The sequence below is a fragment of the Electrona antarctica genome, assembly GCF_951216825.1.
Source record: "Electrona antarctica genome assembly, chromosome: 3".
NCBI classification, from domain to species: Eukaryota; Metazoa; Chordata; class Actinopteri; order Myctophiformes; family Myctophidae; genus Electrona; species Electrona antarctica.
This window is the reverse complement of record NC_136808.1, coordinates 7,092,783-7,114,489: the sequence shown is the minus strand read 5'-3', so window position 1 is coordinate 7,114,489 and position 21,707 is coordinate 7,092,783. Positions and strand designations below refer to the sequence as shown.

Here is a 21,707-nt window from a genome sequence, read left to right as displayed (position 1 = left end):
CCTGGTGAACCATGACCATACATAATTTGATTCAGTGAATTTTGTTTTTGAATATTTAATTATATGATATACTACATTTAATAAATACTCTTTGTTTTAAGGTTTTCACTTTTTCTTCACATAATAAAATGATTTATGGTCATGAATCACCAGGATCTTGAATGGTTTGATTCTAGACTTAAAGCAGCATTCAGTGATTTGAGTGATTTGGAAAAAAAAAAAACAGTCCGCCCCGGTAACAAGATGTGCACATGCATGCACTACAGTGGGGGACACACGACAGGTCAACAACACGCGCACTAAGGCCCGCCCCCACTCGATCATGATTTGGCGGAAGGCCCTCTCTATCCTGATTGGATGAAGGCTGGGCCACCTAGCCAAAAACTAAAGGTTTTTTTGACCCCAGGGGTTAACTGGGGACAGGCAGGAACTCCTTATATGGTCAGAACACTCTACAGTAGGGAGGATTATCAAAAAATATAAAGTGATATTTGAATTAAGTGAAATCACTGAATATACCTTTAAAACAATTGATGTTAATGGGGTCTGGAACGATTTTTTTTTACTGTACCGCATGTTGAATGCATTTTACCAAATGTTGTTTTTATTTTACTGCTGCTGCACTCTGTCCTATATGTTTTTGTTATAACAATGTCATAACATTTATATCATAATAGTTAACAGGAATCACCAATTCTGTCTATTGGGTTTCATTAGAACAAAACTGTCATTTTAACAAGCATATCTATAATGGAGAATCATTGGTCAAAAAGTGCATGGTAAAAAAATGACCCCTCAAGGTCACCAGAGGTCAGTGTTTCCACATCTGAAATCAAACCGTAGATGATTATGCAGGTTTCATTAGTCAGGGATCCAGTCACCCCAAATCTGAGGACCTGTGATGTCATGCTGTACTTGCATATTGGGTAATAGTCACCACAGATACTTTGGATTTTAATAATATTGTGTGAAATCTACCTAATCTACCTATCTACTAATTGACCTATAGATAAGCCCCTCCCCAAACTGCTATGGTCCAATCACAGATAAGCATAACGCTGGAGAGCCTCACTGGGGGCTTGGGTATGTCCTCCACGTCCAATTATGATGGGTTGGTGGGGTTTTGTCACCAGAAATAGCCAACATTAACCATATTCTTCAACACTTACTGTATACCCATGTTGAATATATGAAGCCAATTATCACTTATAATGTAGGGCGTAGGCTAAGTGCAACATAGCAGGAACAAAATACACTGAGATAAGAATACAATGCCATGTGTGTGAGCTACATAAAACGAAACAAAATACAGTGGGGCATCTAATCTGCAAATATGTATATCCATGTACTTTTCTAACTACTTTTCTAGCATTCTAACATTAGTTAATAACTATTAAGTGTTTGAAGCAACTGTAAACATTAGCAATCTATAGTACTGATTATGTAAGTGTTGTATTTCAAACTGACCACTTCAGAAAACGTCCATTCCCAGCATCTAGGGCAGATGGAATACTGGAGCCAGGTCACCTCTTCTGTATCACAGCCATGAGCCATATCCTGCTAAAATAAAAGTGTCAAAAGTAGTTGAAATGCTCAATGCAAGATTCAAATAAAACAAATAAAACGGCGTCTTACCAAACTGTGTGTTATAGCTGAACTGTTTTTTTTGAGTGGTGCAACCACTCCAAGGAACAGCAATGTCGGTGTTAACCTATGTGACAATGTCCGTGTTAACCTATGTGACTATGTGTGTGACTATGTGACTATGAGTACCAGTAGGGGCAAAAGTGGTTCTGTTGTGCCAGAAACAGAGAGAGAGAGAGAGAGAGATAGTGCTGCACTGTTGTCTGCTAATGAGAGGGGGGGGGGGGGGGGCAGGGGGAGAGGGGAGTTGCACCACTCAGTTCACACGGGTGTGATTTTTTTTTAGAAGTAAATAATTGAGCAGCAACAGACAGAGGGTGGATTTGTACAACGGTATGTTAAGGGGCAGAGCGGGCATCTCTCTCCGAACCAGCTCAGTGGCCTTGTGGTTAGTGTCTGACCTGGGACTGGGAGGTCAGGCTTCCCGGGCGGGTCATATACCAAATGCAGCTCACCCCTGTGGCGACCATGCGGCGCTCTTCCCAGGTGAGGCTCTTCCCCGGGCTGCAGGGGGCTCAGGGGCATGCAGTCTCGGGGCCCTTTCCCCTCTGCCCAATACCTCCAGGGTAGGGAGGGGGCCACAGACAGACATTGAGTTTGTTGTGAGTTGTGGCTACCACCCTCCTGTTGTCATCATGGACATCCAGAAGGCCCTGCTAAGAATCCACTGGCAGTTGATCCCGACTACGAGCACTGGGCAGTGGGCACTGGGCCAACGAACGAGGATGAGTGACCTGGTGCTGAACACAGAATATGCGAAGAGGCTTCTGGGGGGGGGGGGGGGGGGAGGCAATACAAATTAAAAGTAACAATTACAGAGTCTGCAGAGCAGATATCAGACCAGTCTGAAGTCAGTGGTGCAACAGTGCCCCCTGTACTCTAAACATAGGGACGGACATAGGGACATGGGGACATTGCTGTAAAATAAGTAGGTACATAGTCTACTCTACAGCAGGGGTCGGCAACCTTTGACATGAAGTGCCGTGTCTTTATTTTCTTGATAGTCGCCATGCCATTATCGACATTGCGTTTAATTATGACACCACATAAAAATGTAATATTTCCATCCGATTTTGATTGTTACACATATAGCAACCATTATATTTTCTCTTCTTCTTTAGAAATATTTTCTTTCACTATGATTATTAGACTCAATTATTATTATTATTATTACCACTCTCTCCCCAGTCAGAGTTAAATGAACGTGAGTTTGAATGTGTCTGGCACAATAAGGCCACTTTTGCCCCTACTGGTACTCGTCACACACAAACATAGGTTAACACGGACATTGCTGTTCCTTAGAATGGTTGCACCACTCAAAAAAATATATATATACACATATTGACAATTTTTACACTTTATTCGTTTTACACTCAGTGTTAGGGAACGTCTGGAAGATCCATATACGCAGCCACAACATCTTGGTATGGTATGGGGCATTGGAGCAGTATCTGTCTCACAGGCAAGGCAGAACTTGAAGTTGTCATCATTGAATTAAGGCAATCTCATCAATGCAGTGAGATATCGCAGGTGTGTCTGGCTGTAGAACTGATCACGTGACCAGCTGGCAGCTGCAAGGGGAGGGGCCGGGGGAACACACACACACGCACGCACGCACGCGCGCACACACACACACACACACACACACACACACACACACACACACACACACACACACACATACACCTGAGTGCAAAGGACGGGTGAGAAACATTACATAATAACACACAGTGGTGTAAAGTAACTAAGTACATAAGTACTGTACTTTCAAGGTACTTTTATTTTACTGGACTACTTCCAATTGTCTGTACTTTTACTTATACTTATACTTTAGTTACTTTGTAACACACACACACACACACACACACACACACACACACACACACACACACACACACACACACACACACACACACACACACACACACACACACACGCTGTGATAACTGTGTTATCTTATAGCTATATTCAGTTCTCATCCACCCTCTTGTTCTGTTCGACAGACCATCAGCATTAGAGGCCAGGCCACCATCAGAGCCCGTCACGGGCAGCGCCAAGCTGGACGAGCACATCGCTGTGCTGCTCAAGCTGTTTAAAGCCAGGACAGGGCGCCACGTAGAGAGGCTGGAGGACCCTGATGATTCTGAAGATGAAGCCGAAGGTACAGTACAGTACAGTACAGTACAGTACAGTACAGTACAGTACAGTACAGTACAGTACAGTACAGTACAGTACAGTACAGTACAGTACAGTACATGACTGACTGACTTTATTGAAGGGAGGTTTTTTGAGGAGGTGTTGGTGTTTTAAAGGATTATATTATACTTTAGCTATTGAAAAATAGCAGATCTACAAGCTTGAGTGCCGCGCTACGAGCTTGTAGGTCAGCTATTTTTGAAAAATCGTGAAAAGGTGGCGCAAAGTTGGAATATATATTCTTTCAGAGCTTTTACTTTTACTAGCTTTTACTTTTACATATGTGATGCCAACCTTTTTATTTCGACGTCAGGCCTAAATGGGTTAAAGCAGCCAATCCAAACTGAACATTTACGTTTGTATCTCCGCAGTCGCCAAAGCCGCCGCTGCGCCTCCTCCCCCGCCTCCCCCACCGGAGGAGAAGAAGGAGGAAGTGGCTGACGCAGTGGAGGAGGAGGAAGAGAAACCCTTGGTGGTCTTTGGACACCCAATCAAATTACCATTCAAAGTGCCCAAGATGCCCAAGCTGCCCGGCTGGCTCCAAACTATTGTGGATTATCGCTTTCCTGCAAACATTGACCCGTTTACAGGTATGTGGAGTCGAAACGGAATATAGCCGAACAGATCTGAACAGAACTGAACATTGCTTTTGTGAACTTTTGAAGCTGAGCTGAATTTAATGTAACAGAATTGAGTTTACCTGAGCTGAGCTGAGCTGAGCTGAGCTGAGCTGAGCTGAGCTGAGCTGAGAATTGAATTGAATTGAATTGAATTGAATTGAATTGAATTGAATTGAATTGAATTGAATTGAATTGAATTGAATTGAATTGAATTGAATTGAATTGAATTGAATTGAATTGAAACTGGAACTGTACTGAGCGGCGGCGGTGGCTCAGGGGTAGAGTGTCTGGATGGTAACCGTAAGGTTGCCAGTTCAAACCCGGGCTCCCCCAGAGTTACTGTCGAAGTGTCCTTGAGCAAGACACTGAACCACTAATTGCTCCCGATGTGCTAGTTGGTGCCTTGCATGGTTTCCGCTGCCATCGGTGTATGAATGGGTGAATGTAATGCACAATCTCTGTAAAGCGCCTTGGATAAAGGTGCTATATAAATGCACCATTTACCATTTACCGCTAAACTGAGCTGACTTGAAACAGGAACTTGACCAAAATCTTCTTTTGTTTTCCATAGACCTAATGTACGTGTGCTGGCTGTTCCTGGTGGTATGTGCGTGGAACTGGAACGTGTGGTTGATCCCTGTGCGCTACGCCTTCCCCTACCAGACCCCAGAAAACCTCTACATATGGCTGATCATAGACTACACCTGTGACCTCATCTACATCATAGACGTTGTCCTATTCCAGCCCAGGATCCAGTTTGTCCGTGGTGGAGACATTGTGGTCAGTTAAATTGTCTTACTTTTTTTTAATATATATATCACTAAATGTAATACAGAGCCTTTGCCTTTGCTGCCCCAACCCTGTGGAATGCCCTCCCTAACCTTCAAAACCAGCCTCAAAACACACCTCTTCAACATTGCTTTCCCCATGCATTGCTTTCCTCATGCAACTCTTTTCACTGTGTTAATGTTTTTAGCTCTTAGTGTTTATTTTTGTTGTTACCCCTGCCCCCCCATGTAAAGCGTCTTTGGGTACTCAGAAAACCGCTATATAAGTTTGAGATATTATTATTATTATTATTATTATTATTATTATTATTATTATTATTATTATTATTATTATTATTATTATTATTATTATTATTATTATTATTATTATTATTAATTTAGACTTAAGAATTGTAAGTTGAACTAGGGTTCCTCTTTAGTGTACCAATTCATAGTATTTAGTTTTTCTCTTTACCAATTGGAAATCTTAACATAAACACAACATATACAAGTAAATACTTTTAAGTATAAAAGTGTAATATTAAACCAATAAAATATAAACGGTAAACTACTGAGTGGAACATTTTAACTGAGTTACATAATACAGTAAACACATGATCCTGCGTCAGTCACACGTATAAAACCTTGTGAATCTTCTTACATTTCAGATTGATAAAAAGGAAATGTATGAGCACTACCTGTCAACTGAAAGATTCAAGGTAAGATAAGAAACAGATATACAGGTTAGGGCATTCACTTCTAGTCATTTTTACTAGTTGACTAGTTTACTAGTCGACTAGTTGTTTAACTAGCTATTATGTATAATATATTAATACATATTTGTACATTTAAAAACTGTGTACATTGGTGACTATAACTATAATCTACCTGATCTTGAGGCCTACAAAATCGGGAAAAAATAAAAAAATATATATCTTTTTTTTCTCTTCATATCAACTAGTCAACTAGTACCAACAAGGTCGACTAGTGGATTTACTAGTCGACTAGTAAACTAGTCGACTAGTTGCTTAATGCCCTAATAGAGCGTCGCAGTCCCGCCCCCTTTCATGACGACGCCAGGCCCAGGAAATGATTCCCAATGCATTTTTCCCATAGACATTTCAAAAAGTATTTATTTAAAGACGGTTACGCCGCAGACAAAGCCAACTCGAGTCGTGACAACTCATGACAACACAAACAATATTTTGGACCAAACAAATAATTACAAAGAAGAAAAACAACAAAAAAAGTGTTGTAACCTGCCGTTTTTTTCTTCTTTCTAATTATTTGTTCGGCCCCAAAAATTGTGTTTGTTGTCCTGATTTGTCACGACAAGAGTTGGTTTTGTCCGCGGTGTAAACGTCTTTAAATAAATACTTTCTGAAAAGTCTATGAGGAAAATGAACGGAGAATCATTTCCTGGGCCCTGGTAGGGGGCGGGACTGCAACGCTCTATAAAGGTGAGGTAATAAGTTGCGCAAGCCCTTGGGGGGCTGAAGTAGCCTATTTTTCAGAGATTTGGCAGAGCTAGATTTAGTTATGTTATGAGTATGACACTCATGAGTCTGTATGGTTCTTTCTGCACTATGTTGATAGTCCTGCACCAGTTTCCTTGTGCGTATGATGAATATAAATGTAGGAAATAAAGTGCTTCTGAATTCTGAGTTAACAAGGTAAATCAATTTTACAGATGGATATTATAAGTCTATGTCCCATGGAGATATTCTACTTCTTCACTGGGGTCAACAGTCTGTGGCGATTCCCACGTCTTCTGAAGGTAGGGGATTTTTGTTGGCATAATTATAGAACTGTTGTAGTTCTAGAACAGTTCATTTGTATGTATGTGCTGTATGTAGGTACAGTAGGCTATAGGGATAGGGATTCAAAATCGATTCATAATTTCCAAAAATCGAGGAGTTTTCACTACATGGTGTTTGTGATATGAAATGTAAGCTCACCCTAATCACAGTAAACATCATGTCTTCAGTCATTTTCAAGTTACTGTAGCTTCAGTTCAAGACTGGAGTAGATTGTGATGAAATCCTATGTATTGAATCGAGAATCATTTTGAATAGAAAATCGTTTTGAATCTGGAGATAAAATGCTTTTGAAATAAATCGTTTTTGGATTTGAATCGAATCGTGACCCCAAGAATCGGAAATCGAATCGAATCGTGGGAGACCCAAAGATTCACAGCCCTGCTGTATATGTATGCGTGTCATGGAAGAGACGTGCAGATTTGCCAGGGCGCCTGATGGAGGGGAAAGGAACTGGTTGGAATAACATGTTCCTTCTAGGCTTGGGCAATATACCGATATTACCGTTTAGCGCGATATTTTAAATCAATACCGGTAATATCGCGGAGTATATAAATAATACTGAATACCGGTAATATCGCGGAGTATATAAATAATACCGAATACCGTCATAATACTAATATCGTAATTTTACCGTCATGTAAATATGAAAAAAAAAAATACAGAATACCGTCATAATACTAATATCGTCATTTTACCGTCATTTTACCGTGGAGTACAGCACAGTACAGTACAGTACAGTACAGCGGAGTACAGTACAGTGGAGTACAGTACAGTGGAGTACAGCACAGTACAGTACAGTACAGTACAGTACAGCGGAGTACAGTACAGTACAGCGGAGTACAGTACAGTACAGCAGAGTACAGTACAGTGGAGTACAGCACAGTACAGTACAGTACAGTACAGCGGAGTACAGTACAGTACAGCGGAGTACAGTACAGTACAGTACAGTGGCATACAGTACAGCGGAGTACAGTACAGTACAGTGGAGTACAGTACAGTGGAATACAGTACAGTACAGTGGAATACAGTACAGTACAGTACAGACAAGAGCAGACGAGCTCTTTATGTTGTTGCCTAATCACTGTCACTAATGCACTGTCCGGAGGCTTTTACATTGCCCCCTGCTGACATTTAGTGGCCAAAAGAAATAGCACTCTATGGGGAAATTCAGCCCGTCAGTGTGATATATTAATGTTTTATTAATAAAACCGATAATACCGATTATCGCGGTATTATTCACGTTATCAATACCGATATCAAAAAATCAATATCGCCCAAGCCTAGTTCCTTCCACACGCTACATCCTACCATCCTATACCCTGTCAGGTGATAAGAAGCGGCCTGTTAACTCCTCATGCATTGAAGGAAGCATGTGCTCAGTTCGGGGCTCTCCCCAGGTTGGCAAAGGGATTAAAGTTTAGGCAATTGGCACTGGCTGGGTGAAAAATGGGTTACAAAGTCGTGGGATAAAAATGTAGGTGAAAAAACAAAGTCATCCACTGTCCGGGCAAAGATCTTAATGACAAAAGTATTTTAAAATGTTCAAATCCATCGGATTTTGTAGTTCATCAATGTCATTCAATGCAACACAGGTAAAAAGCTATTTTAAAGCATATTACATTATGTTAATTATGTAATTGTATGTGTCATAACACCTACTGAAGTCCTCCTCTCGATTTGTTGAGTTAACGAAATCTCTCTGAAATATTTGATGATTTCACCATTTCTTACTCTAGTAACATTTGGAACAAAAACAAACGTCATATAATGTAATTTAATGTAATAAAACGCTATGCTAACGCTATACTAACTACGCTAACTATGTCTCCCTCCCAGTATATGGTCTTTGGCGAATTCAACGACCGTGTCGAATCTGTGATGAAAAAGGCCTACATCTACAGGTAGCAGAAGAATTTTCAAATTGCACACACGACACCTCATAAACATTAATTACAGTACGAACAAGAAGGCACTGGAGCAGCTCAGACGATTTAGGCCCTTATTTTATTATAACAGGGTGCAGGTAAAAAGCGACAACGTTTCGCTTTTTACCTGCACCCTGTTACTAATAAAATAAGGGCCTAAATCGTCTGAGCTGCTCTAGTGCCTTCTTGTTCGCATATACATGTCCTGCTCCTGAGATGCACCAGATTGGCCTGCTATAGGCTAGAGGCGCGGCTGGAACTCCCTTCTACATTAATTACAGTACATTTGTGTACTGTAAAAATGTGTACAATTGTGCGTGCGTGCGTGCACTGTACATTTTATGATTTTTACCTGCAATCCATGATTCTTGTGTTTATTTGTTAATTATTGTCATTCCTGTTCAGGATCATCCGAACCACACTCTACCTGTTCTACTCGCTCCACATCAACGCCTGTCTGTTCTACTATGGCTCTGACTGGGAAGGACTGGGTTCTACCAAATGGGTCTACGATGGCAAGGGCTTTGCGTATGGACAAACTGCTTTTATTTACATTTAGTCATTGTTGTGCTATATATGAATAGTATATATCTCTGCTATGCCAAAAAAAATCAAAAACCTCAAAAATTGAGTTATGAGGTTTCCTCCCGACAGCAACGATTTATGCAGAAAACTAAATACATTTCAGAAGAAAATACAGGAGGAATGTCTTTAAATATTCAAATATTTTGAGTAGGTAATTGTACATCCAAAAATATATTATACATATATATGTATTTTGAAATCATTTTTCCTTTTAGATATATATACCGAATAGAAATACAGATTATACAAAGACAAAGCTAGACATTATTGTGTAATTTTACCACAGTGCATTCAATGATCAATGGATGTTTTGTGTGTGTGTGTGTGTGTGTGTGTGCAGCTACGTCCGCTGTTACCTCTATGCCGTGAAGACTCTGATCACCATCGGAGGCTTACCAGACCCTCAGACCGTGTTTGAGATCACCTTCCAGGGTGTCAACTATTTTATTGGCGTCTTTGCCTTCTCCACCATGATTGGTCAGGTCAGTCAAACCAAAAACCTCTCTGCATATAGTTTCACTTTGCTTCGCTGCTTTAATTTACAGAATGCATTAAACGCACGCACGCACGCACGCACGCACGCACGCACGCACGCACGCACGCACGCACGCACGCACGCACGCACGCACGCACGCACGCACGCACACACACACACACACACACACACACACACACACACACACACACACACACACACACATATTACTATATTATACTTTATATTCTTTAGAGGGAAAAAAAGGTTAACCCTGTAAAACCCGGATTAATTTCTACTTGCAAAGAGATTTCAACCTTACTACTACTTTTTACTACTAGGACTTATCAGAGGAAATTATGTACATTTATAATAATTATTAAAATAATAATAATAAATTCATAATTTACATTTGGGGGATATCTTTCATAATAATAAATAAAACATGTTCTAGACATTCTAATGATCACAAAAAAATATATATATTACAGTTATTTTACTTACTTTTATCAGGGTTAAAGGTCAAAGGTCATAGGTTAAAAATTGTGTTACAGGGTTAAAATGTGACTCTTTTGTGGTGTGATATGCTTTAAATGTGGGTCCAGATGAGAGACGTGGTGGGGGCGGCGACTGCGGGGGAGAACTACTACAGATCCTGCATGGACAGCACCATCAAGTACATGAACTCAGAAAAGATCCCCAGTCGAGTCCAGAACCGCATCAAGACATGGTACGACTACACCTGGAAGAGCCAGGGCATGCTGGGTAAGAGCTCGTTAAGATACTCGGATACATCTGTTTTCCTTCACCATATAAAGATGGAAATGTTAACACCTTGAGCGGCAAGGACAGAGTTCTCCGTTCAATCAATTAATAACGGCCAGTGCTCAGGACGGAGATTTATCAAAAGGACGGAGATTATCGATATCGATATTAGACGTCCCATCGTCCCATCGTCTACATCGGGACATCGCTAGTCGCGTTAGAATTAATCATACTTCCCGTTGTTGTCGATCGCATCGAGAGTGTTTTGGCTACATCAAGCTACTTCAGCCACATCCGGGATAGCATCCGGTCAAGGTTCAAGGTTCTTTATTATTTGTCTCCCGAGGAAGAGATTTGTCTTAGACAAAGGGCCCGCATGCAAGCGTAGCCCTTATGTCCATGTCGCCGCAGTTCAGCGCCAAAAAGGTCCGTCGCTAAATGTGCTGGGCGCTATGATTTAATGCAGGGGTTCTCAACCCGTGGGTCGCGACCCCTCTGGGGGTCGCCAAATTATTTTAGGGGGTCCCCAAAATATTTTCAAAAAAAAAAAAAAAAAAAAAGATTTTTTTTCACGGTTTTCAAAAATAGCAGACCTACAAGCTCGTAGCGCGCCACTCGGTGGCGCGCTATGAGCTTGTAGATCTGCTATTTTTAAATAGCTAAATTATAACAATGCTTAAAACATCAAAAGGGGTTCCCGCCCAAAATGGTTTAAGGTTATTGTAGCAGTACATTTTTATTGGGGGTCGGGAGGGGGCGGGGCGGGGGTCCCGAGACGTTGCCAAAGCATTTTCGGGGGTCCCCGGCCAAAAACGTTGAGAACCCCTGATTTAATGGATTAAATAACCCTGGGCGTTATTAATTATGTCTGTAATGCATGCATACTGTATCGACTTTTATAACCATGCTTTTTTTAATGTTCCATAAGCAGAATTGATTAAAAAAAAGTGCTGTTACATAATAACTCAATAATGAATCATTTCACTTCTTAAACACTGTATGCTTCACAAACAGTACTGTACAGAAAAAGAGGCCAATGAAGGTGACACAACCCAGCAGACGAATGAGAGAGCACAAATAAAACACAGAAAGTAAAGACATAATGACCCACTTTAGCTGTTGAAAAATAGCAGGGTGCCGCGCTATGAGCTTGTAGATCTGCTATTATTGAGAAATCGTGAAAATGTGGCTCAAATCTGGAATGTATATTCTTTCAGAGCGAACGTTTTTTGTGGCTTTCGCCTTTATTTTATTTATTTTTTATGGAGGGACAGACAGGGACAGTAGGCTGACAGGAAATGGGGAGAGAGATGGGGGGATGTCATGCAGTAAAGGCCGTCGGGATCGGATTACCAGCCAAGGTGCCTGGACCGCTGAGCCACGGCCCAGGCAGAGCAAACGTTTTTTAACTCAAATCTTTGCTTCTGGGGGGTCCCTGGATAAGGATGGAGCTCAATAACCGATACCCCGAAAAAATCCGATAACAAGCTTATTGAGTACCCGGTATCAATAAGCTTTAAGCTTATCAAGCCTGTTATCGAGCATAGTATGGCTACATATTTTCAGATGGGGGTCCGCAGCCAAATACAGATCATTCTGGGGGTCCTTGACATGAAAAAGGTTGAGCACCACTGACATGGAAACATAGGTTTTTCAGAAAACTTTCATGATAGAGAGACATTTTGTAGAATCGTCCTCAGGTCTAAATGGGTTAAGATGAACAGAATTAGACAGCTTTTAACTCTGAACTGAACTGACATTGGAAGTTTGGAACTCTCTCTGTCTGTGCTGTCTCTGTCGTGCAGATGAACTGGAGCTGCTTGTCCAGCTTCCAGTCAAGATGAGGATGGACATCGCCTCAGACGTCAACTTTGCCATTATCGCTAAAGTAGCCCTGTTTCAGGTCTGTAAGACGCACGCACGCACGCACGCACGCACGCAAGCACGCACGCACGCACGCACGCACGCACACTACAGGCATGTGCACTCACATGTCCATGCACCCAATTGTACATACACAATTGCACATACAGTTGACTTTCAACAACAACACTTTTGCTATAAACAAGAAGAAGTTTGCATTTTGTTAGTCATGGTTCTTTCTTCATCTCCGTCAGGGTTGTGACAGACAGATGATGTTCGACATGCTCCTGAGACTCAAGTCGGTGGTCTACCTGCCAGGGGACTTTGTCTGTAAAAAGGTAAGAATCACACCGTCCGCCTTTCATTTAAAACCCAGTTTTGGATGTGTGCATGAGTGATTGCGAATGCAGTGAGCACTAACTATGAGACCTAGCAGAACATGTCTGTCTGTCTGTCTGTCTGTCTGTCTGTCTGTGTGTGTGTGTGTGTGTCTGTCTGTCTGTCTGTCTGTCTGTCTGTCTGTCTGTCTGTGTGTGACAGACAGACACAAAACTTAACTTAAAAAAAACTTAACTTAAAGAAAAAAATCACACCCGTGTGAACTGAGTGGTGCAACTCCCCCTCTTCCACCCCCCCCCCCCCCCCCTCTCTCTCATTAGAAGGCAACAGTGCAGCACTATCTCTCTCTCTCTGTTTCTGGCACGACAGCGCCCCTACTGGTACTCATGAGTCACACATGAGTCACAAACATAGGTTAACACATAGTCACACACATAGGTTAACACATAGGTTAACACGGACATTGCTGTTCCTTGGAGTGGTTGCACCACTCAAAAATTAAAAAGAAAAAACTAAAAGAAAAACTTTAAAAAAAAACTTAAAGTAAACTTTAAAAGAAAACACGCACACACACGCACACATACACACACTACAAAAAAAACTTAACTTAAAAATACTAAATCTTTAAAAAAAACACTTAAAAAAAAGAAAAAGAAAAGAGAACTTAAAAAAACCTTAAAGTACGTAATTTATTCTAATTGTTGTTATTGCAATTTACAAGCTGCGTTCGCTTCCCGCGGTTGCGCGTCTTACTTGTTAGTCAATGTGTGTGTGTGGGTGTATGTCAATGCGTGTGCTTGTGAGCATGCATGAGTGTGTGCATGCGTGCACATAGCGTTGATGTTTGGCCTACTTTCATATTCATGTCGTGTGCACAAAACAGCATTGATTGATTGATTGATTGATTGATTGATTGATTGATTGATTGATTGAAAATGTTATTGTTATTAACTGATTGCAGAATGGGTGCCGTCCAAGGAAGGTACAGGTCAATACAAAAACGAGGTTACGAGGATAAAACCAGAAATAAGAACCGAGACTTGTTTTCATGCAGTAAAGGTGGTTGCACACCGGCCGCGTTTTTCGGAAAAATCGATGGAGAAACGCCGCTTAAAAATCCGAATTCGCGCTCGGTGTGTGGAGACCTTTAGGGTCCTCCATTTTTAATGAATTAATTAAAGACGTATGTGTAGCCCCCAGCCAAGACCCAGCCCGCAACAGCCCTGCCAATCGGGCTCAGCCCTATTGGCACGGTAGGTTGCGCGTTGGTCTGGCGAGTGGGAGGCCCGGGTTCAATTCCCGCTTCCACGTAATGCTACAATCTGGCGTAGTCGGCAGGACATGGAGCGTGATATCCTTGCGTGAAAGACATGAGGGACATCGTGTGCAGCGGTCCGCGGTGTGAAGTGAGAAGCGCGAGGACGCACTTCAAAGACTGGGGGGGGGGGGGGTGATTGCAACCCCCAGACCCAGCCGTAGGTTAGTTAGACAGTAGGTTGTGTGTTGGTCTGGCGAGTGGGAGCCCCGGGTTCAATTCCCGCTTCCGTGTAATGCTACATAATCAAAAATCATCATATACACGCTTAGAAAAAAGGGAAAACGGGTATTTTTTCACTGACGAAAACTAAATGGAAACTAAATAAAAACTAAGCTATGATGACTAAAACTAAGACTAAATATACTGACAATTTCGTCAACAAATAAAAACTAGACGTTGTTAGGAAGGGACAAGAGATCCGTCATTTTACAATTAGTTGCATGCCGAAAATAGCTGATCTACAATCTCACAACGCGTCGCGCTGCGACACGTTGTCGCGACAGCATCAAGTCCCACCAAAATACATTTTTACGACTAAATCAACTGTAGATTTATAGTCGACTAAAATCTTATGATATATTTCGTTCACTTTTGGCCAAAATTGGCGAAAATAGCGGATCGACAAGCTCCCAACGCGTCGCACTGCGACCCGCACTCTTTAGCTACGACATGGATTTCTACACAGAGAGGACAAGTTCAGGAGTTCGTGTTCAGGAGAGTGAAAAGACAATTCTCCTGAATGCTGCGTTCGTTCGGATAAGGCATGGAAATGGGGGAATTTGCATTACATTCATGGTCTAACACATGGGTAAAAGGGCAGGGGCTCAAAGGCCCCTTCGATGTCTATGTGGGGTCTCCTCTGACCCCTTACATGTTTTAAATGATGAATATCAACTGTTGCCCTCCATGAGGCGGTTTAGAGTCCCACAATATAAGAAAAACAGGCTAAAGAACTCTTTTGTACATCAGTCTGTTCTGCTTTTAAACCAAAATCGGTAAACCAAGAGGATATGTTCTATTGTTCTTGTTCCTGTCTGCTTCTGTGATGTGTGTACTGTAATGTACCTTGTGTAATGTATTGTGTATGTCCTGTCTGTATCTTGAACGGTGACGTCATGGACGCAAAGCAAATTTCAGTGAAAGCTGACAATAAAGTTGTATCGTATCGTATCGTATCGTATCGTATGTGTAGACTTGATGCCCGGCCACAAAACGGCCTGGCCAATCAGCAGCAACCTGCTGCTGATTGGCCAGGCCGTTTTGTGGCCGGGCATCAAGTATGCCTGAGAGTTCCCAGATGGGAAGGAGGGGGGAACCCAGTGTACTCTGTGCTGCCCCATCTGGCGGAGTCAGGTTATGCATGGCAGGCATACTGTAACAAGTGTGGTTCATCATGTGTCCTGCAGGGGGAGATTGGCAGGGAGATGTACATCATCAAGGAAGGGGAGGTGCAGGTGGTCGGGGGTCCTGACCTGCAGATTGTGTTTGTGACCATCAAGGCCGGCTCCGTGTTTGGTGAAATCAGGTTGGAGTTCCTCCCCCTTTGTCCTCCCACAACTCAGTCACACACCAACTGATGATTGGCTGATCACATAATTAACCCATTTAGGCCTGACTCGAAACGTCTTCTGAAAGAATATATATTCAAAGATTTGTGCCGCATTTTCATGATTTAAAAAAAATAGCAGATCTACAAGCTCATAGCGCGCCACCGAGTGGCGCGCTATGAGCTTGTAGATCTGCTATTTTTCAATAGCTAAAGTATAACATATTGCTTAGTTAAAACACCAAAAGGGGTTCCCGCCCAAACATGTGGCAATGAATGGCATGCTGGTGTCAGGCAAATGAAAAGTGTCTTAGATAAAAGTCCCTGCGACATACTAGTGTCATGTCCAGGGGGTGTACTTGTACATCAAGCTGCCTCACGCTACAGAAACAGGAGATAGGCTCCTGCCCTATGGGCCTCATGGCTCGGCAAGGCTACTTACTTACTACGTATATAAAATGCTTTCGTGTTTTAATAATAACGGATGAAATGCATTTTTTTCCCCCCTGTCCATTTCAGTCCACTTAATTGCAATCCGAAGGCGGTAAACTTCAACGGCAGAGGTTGAAGGATGGGTGGGCTTTGTGTGAGACTAGTAACAAGATGTATTTCTCCAATGATTCAGTTTGCTGGCGGGCGGCGGCGGTAACAGGCGTACGGCTAACGTGAAGGCCCACGGCTTCGCCAACCTCTTCATCCTGGATAAGAAAGACCTGGCGGAGATCCTGGTCCACTATCCTGAGTCCCAGAAACTCCTCCGGCAGAAGGCCAAGTGAGATGGAACTCCAGTTCCGCCATGCTCTTTGGATGGTGGTCTGAGACTCGCCATTTTACTGGGGGACGAAAAATATGCAAAGGACCCCCATAAGAGAAGATTTTGGCGGCTCTAGCAGTGATTCTCACCCCGTTTAATTTCAAGGACCCCCAGTTTGACATGAATTAGTCTACGGACCCCCATTGAATGTCATTTCTATCTCTTGGACCCCCAATTTATATTGTAAAATCAATGTTAATGTAACTCTGAGAGTGTACAAATGGAACCAAATGGACCCGTTTGGTTCCATTTGTACACTCTCAGAGTTACACACCCAAACTGTCATTTAGCTATGGGTAGCCCCTGTAACTCCCTCAGGTACCCCTGGGGGTCCCCGGACCCCACTTTGGGAACCACTGCTGTAGCACACACACATGCTTATTCCTTTTACTTTGCAACTATGTGTTTCAAATGTATTTGTTCCACAAGATTTCAAGATTTGCTTGTATTCTAGTGTGAGTCACCTTCCAGTCTCCCTTCTCTCTCTCTCTCTCTCTCTCTCTCTCTCTCTCTCTCTCTCTCTCTCTCTCTCTCTCTCTCTCTCTCTCTCTCTGCCCCTCTCTCTCTCTCTCTCTCTCTCTCTCTCTCTCTCTCTCTCTCTCTCTCTCTGCCCCTCTCTCTCTCTCTCTCTCTCTCTCTCTCTCTGCCCCTCTCTCTCTCTCTCTCTCTCTCTCTCTCTCTCTCTCTCTCTCTCTCTCTCTCTCTGCCCCTCTACAGGAAGATGATTACGAAAGACAAGAAGCCAGATGAGAAGGAAATTAGGGCGGGCGCTGAAGTTATCCAAACCATAGAGACCCCCAAGATGTTCATAACAGCGCTAGAGCTCACTAACCAACTGGGCATTAAGGGAACCTGGGCCGCGCTGAAGGCAGCCTACAACAAACAAGAGGTGTGTACCTTTATTTTTGTAGTTCTGTTCCTATAGTGTTTCCTGTGTGCTCCATTTTGTTGTTACCTGCCTTGTCCAAGGGGCCAGTGAGGCTATTCAACGTTGAAGCTCTGGGCCCTAGTGGTAGGAGGAGGGACTACAGGCGGACCCGTGGGGAAACCCCGTGCAGCTGGGCTTTAACATTGAGCGCTCGGTTGCACTTCCGCATTTGACCACCAAAATTTGGTGGTCAAAAGTAGACGTTCTGAGACGGTACTTCCGGCAGTCTTCCGGGTGCTTCAAAACGCCACTGAGCAACTTCCACTGACATGAATAGCTGGGGGGGCGGAGCTTCGCGCCAGTTCAGTCTCTATCCTTTTATATACTCTATGGCCTTGTCTCACCAGTCTGTAACTGCAATTGTATTTCACCTGTGTCCTGTTTAGTCTCAGCCAATGATGTGTTAATTGTTAGTTCTGTTCACCTGTGTGTTATAGGTAGACCTGTATCCCGACAGAGAACGGGAAACGCACCCATTTCACACTGATGAATGAAGTGGAAACCGAGCTACACTTCCTAACCATCTGTCCATTGTACCAGGACATCAGAGACACATACTTCCCACAGATTACAACCACACACGGAGATTTTGAAAACATGACCAATGACAAAAAACTCCCATATCTGCTGGGCGAAGTACAACAATGTGCAAACACAGCAGCAAGATTTGTGAGTTGATGTGATAAGAGAAGGATATCAAATGGAACACAACCACCCTAAAGACTAATCATTGTGTATATTCCTGCACTATACCTGCATCGAGTGATCTTGGTACATAGAAATTGATCTATTGAAGATTCTGACTTTCAAATGTATTTTTTTGTTTTGATTGTATTGCTGTATTGTTGTATTGTTCTTTCTGCTTTGGCAATGTAAACGTATGTTTTCTCATGCCAATAAAGTTCTTAGCATGTTAAAAATCTGAGTCCGTCTTCATAGAGGGGTCCTAGAGACCTGCACAGGTTAGGTTTTGTCTTTAATGTAGATCCTGACGGATCCCATATACTTAATATTGACACTGTTATTTTTGTGTGATTATATATTTCTTTGTTTACTGTTTTTTGTTTAATAAATACCATGCTTCTTGTAGTAGAAAAAACTATGTAACAGCACAATGATGATGTCTTGTATGAGGTAAACTGAGATAACTTGAGTTGCACCCGGACCGCTATGTGCGTGACACCTAGGTCCTCTTTATAAGTGACACCTACACAGTGTTCTCTAGATTGACGCTGAAGAAGGCCCTCGGGCCGAAACGTCCTTACTGTTGTTTGCTGCTGGGGGGAAACAAAATAAAACTTTAATCCTTCCAGGATACTACGTGAGTGCTGGTATTCTTTTCTATAGAATTAATTAAGACAAAAACGAAACCTAAGGTTTTTTGAACCCCCCCCCTCCCCTAGCCTCGGTCCCAGGCTCACTTATCTGCGAAAAGAAGAGCCTGGTCACAACGTAAGGCAAAGAAGCTATCGGCGGACGTATCCTCCGGAACATCCATCAGATGTATTTCCCCCGGATACGATATTTTCCCGACCAATCACAACACTTGTTTCATTCGCGGAGAATGTGAACTGATTTGTAAAGCATCAACGTCATTTCCTTGTTTCGGTGGGGACTAGTAAACACAGCCGCACCACGTGACGTAGTTATCTTACACGCAACACTTCCGCCACTTCAGCTGATAGTCTTTTCAGCGTAGGTCTTGCCCAGGGTGCCCCTCCCCCCCACAGGGAGGAACTCCTTATATAGTCAGCACACTCTATAATAGGGAGGATTATGACAACAGAACAAAAACGGACGGAGGTCATTTTAGTCGTGGTTGTGGTTATATCTGATAGGCAGGCAGACAGGGAGGGAATCAGGGTCTGACTAGCCGGGGGCTGGTGACCTAACCTGACTCCGCCAGATGGGGCAGCAGAGAGTACACTGGGTTTCCCATCCCAGTGTACTCTCTGCTGCCCCATCTGGCGGAGTCAGGTTACTGGTGACCCTCCTGTGGGTCACTCAGGTTTTCTGGACAATGTAGCAAATTATGTAGTGGTGTGTATGTTCTGCAAACTACGTGCGCCTGAGCAGACAGTACCTGTGTACATGGGTGTTTGTGCAAATGTGTTGTGTGTGCATATACAGTAGGTATGCACACTATATAACTGTGTGTGTGTGTGTGTGTGTGTGTGTGTGTGTGTGTGTGTGTGTGTGTGTGTGTGTGTGTGTGTGTGTGTGTGTGACTGTGTTTATAATGCATATTATGTAATATGTGATGTGTACTGTAGCACACACACATGCTTATTCCTTTTACTTTGCAACTATGTGTTTCAAATGTATTTGTTCCACAAGATTAGCTTGTATTCTAATAATTCTAGTGTGAGTCACCTTCCAGTCTCCCTTCTCTCTCTCTCTCTCTCTGATTAGGGCGGGCGCTGAAGTTATCCAAGCCAGAGAGACCCCCAAGATGTTCATAACAGCGCTAGAGCTCACTAAGCAACAGGGCATTCAGGGAACCTGCATGGCGGCGCTGAAGGCAGCCTACAACAAACCACAAGAGGTGGCGTCATGAACTGTGTACTGTGTACCTTTATTTTGTAGTTCTGTTCCTATAGTGTTTCCTGTCTGCTCCATTTGTTGTTACCTGCCTTGTCTCACCAGTCTGTAACTGCAATTGTATTTCACCTGTGTCCTGTTTAGTCTCAGCCAATGATGTGTTAATTGTTAGTTCTGTTCACCTGTGTATTGTTATCCCCTGTGTCTATTTAAAGGAGCATTCAGTGATCTGGGTGATTTGGAAAACCCCCCAGTCCGCCCCGGTAACCAGATGTGCACATGCACGCACTACAGTGGGGGTGACGCCCCCGCTCGATCATGATTGGCGGAAGGCCCCTCTCTATCCTGATTGGATGAAGGCTGGGCCACCTAGACAAAAACGAAACCTAAGGTTTTTTGACCCCCCCCCCCCCCCCCCCCAGGGGTTAACTGGGGACAGGGAGGAACTCCTTATATAGTCAGCACACTCTATAGTAGGGAGGATTATGACAACAAAACAAAAAAAGAGGTGATGTTTGAATGAAGTGAAATCACTGAACCCTCAGTGTGTTGTTATATGTTCCCTGCTTGTCCTTGAGTATAGATGTTGTTATGGTGTTCCTGTTCTGTTCACCTAGTGTTTTCAGTGTAATAGTTGCTTTAATTTGACCTTCTCTGCTCCTGCCTGTCTGTGTGGGTCCTATTGCCCATTTGCAGACCGCGGCTATGTTTCCATCAGAGTTTGGAAGCACTCGTTTTCAGTAAAGCAATGTCCTGCTCCCTCTTGCATTATGTGCTAATTCAAAACAGGTGGTACATAGGGCAGTTGAGTGATATCTAACGAGCACTTCCAAACGCCAGCACTTAGAAAAAGAATCACCTGCAAGGACACAAAGTAGCTCATAACATGTATACAGTGGATTTTTATGAAACAAACACTTTGAGGATAAAAGAGAATAATCCAAGCTTTCCGTACAGCTGCAATGTTGGTGAGTTTGACGTTGTTTAATACAATCAGATAGGACTTTTCTGTTTGGATGAATGGGCTGCCAATGGGCAGTTGCACCTAGGTAGCACCTTGCCATTAACTTATATGGTAAGATGGCCGCGGTCTGCATATGGAGAATACTTGTCTTGAGTCGCACCTTGACAGGAAGTGAAACCCATTTTCTGCAAAGTACTACACAACACCTCTTAAATAGGCTTACACATTTAAGTGGACGATTCATTGTCACGCGAATAATTGCGATTAACGCTTTAATTGTGTTTTTGGCACACACACACACCCACCCACCCACCCAGATGTCAGGTGACCCTGTGCCCCCTCCAGCCCCGGTGCACAGAGCCCACCCCATCCCCCGGGCGCGGCTGTTAGACGACGACGACGCCGTGTCCGAGTCGGCCGACTGCAGCGTGGTGATCCGCATGACGGCGCGCGTGGAAGGGGAGGAGCTCCTCACGGTGGAGCTCCACCCCACAGCCAAGAGGGAGGAGCTCCTCACGGTGGAGGTCCAACCCCCAGCCAAGGGGGAGGAGCTCCTCACGGTGGAGGTCCACCCCCCAGCCAAGGGGGAGGAGCTCC

General features: G+C 43.2%; 1 protein-coding gene across 1 annotated transcript in view; it reads left to right on the top strand.

Moving 5' to 3' along the window:
* The window catches only part of cngb1a (cyclic nucleotide gated channel subunit beta 1a), a gene marked incomplete at its 5' end in the record, with an annotated part of 29,646 nt that extends 11,522 nt beyond the window's left edge, over positions 1 to 18,124 (top strand). The window contains 15 exons of the mRNA XM_079497449.1: positions 3,648 to 3,805; positions 4,212 to 4,430; positions 5,032 to 5,240; positions 5,896 to 5,946; positions 6,918 to 7,004; positions 8,884 to 8,948; positions 9,378 to 9,500; positions 9,898 to 10,039; positions 10,638 to 10,797; positions 12,603 to 12,700; positions 12,915 to 12,998; positions 15,724 to 15,842; positions 16,489 to 16,635; positions 17,395 to 17,566; positions 18,043 to 18,124. Coding sequence (XP_079353575.1) covers positions 3,648 to 3,805; positions 4,212 to 4,430; positions 5,032 to 5,240; positions 5,896 to 5,946; positions 6,918 to 7,004; positions 8,884 to 8,948; positions 9,378 to 9,500; positions 9,898 to 10,039; positions 10,638 to 10,797; positions 12,603 to 12,700; positions 12,915 to 12,998; positions 15,724 to 15,842; positions 16,489 to 16,635; positions 17,395 to 17,566; positions 18,043 to 18,099 — 1,891 coding nt within the window. The 3' untranslated portion in view covers positions 18,100 to 18,124. The remainder of the gene's footprint in view (positions 1 to 3,647; positions 3,806 to 4,211; positions 4,431 to 5,031; positions 5,241 to 5,895; positions 5,947 to 6,917; positions 7,005 to 8,883; positions 8,949 to 9,377; positions 9,501 to 9,897; positions 10,040 to 10,637; positions 10,798 to 12,602; positions 12,701 to 12,914; positions 12,999 to 15,723; positions 15,843 to 16,488; positions 16,636 to 17,394; positions 17,567 to 18,042) is intronic.
* Between the last annotated feature and the right edge of the window lie 3,583 nt (positions 18,125 to 21,707).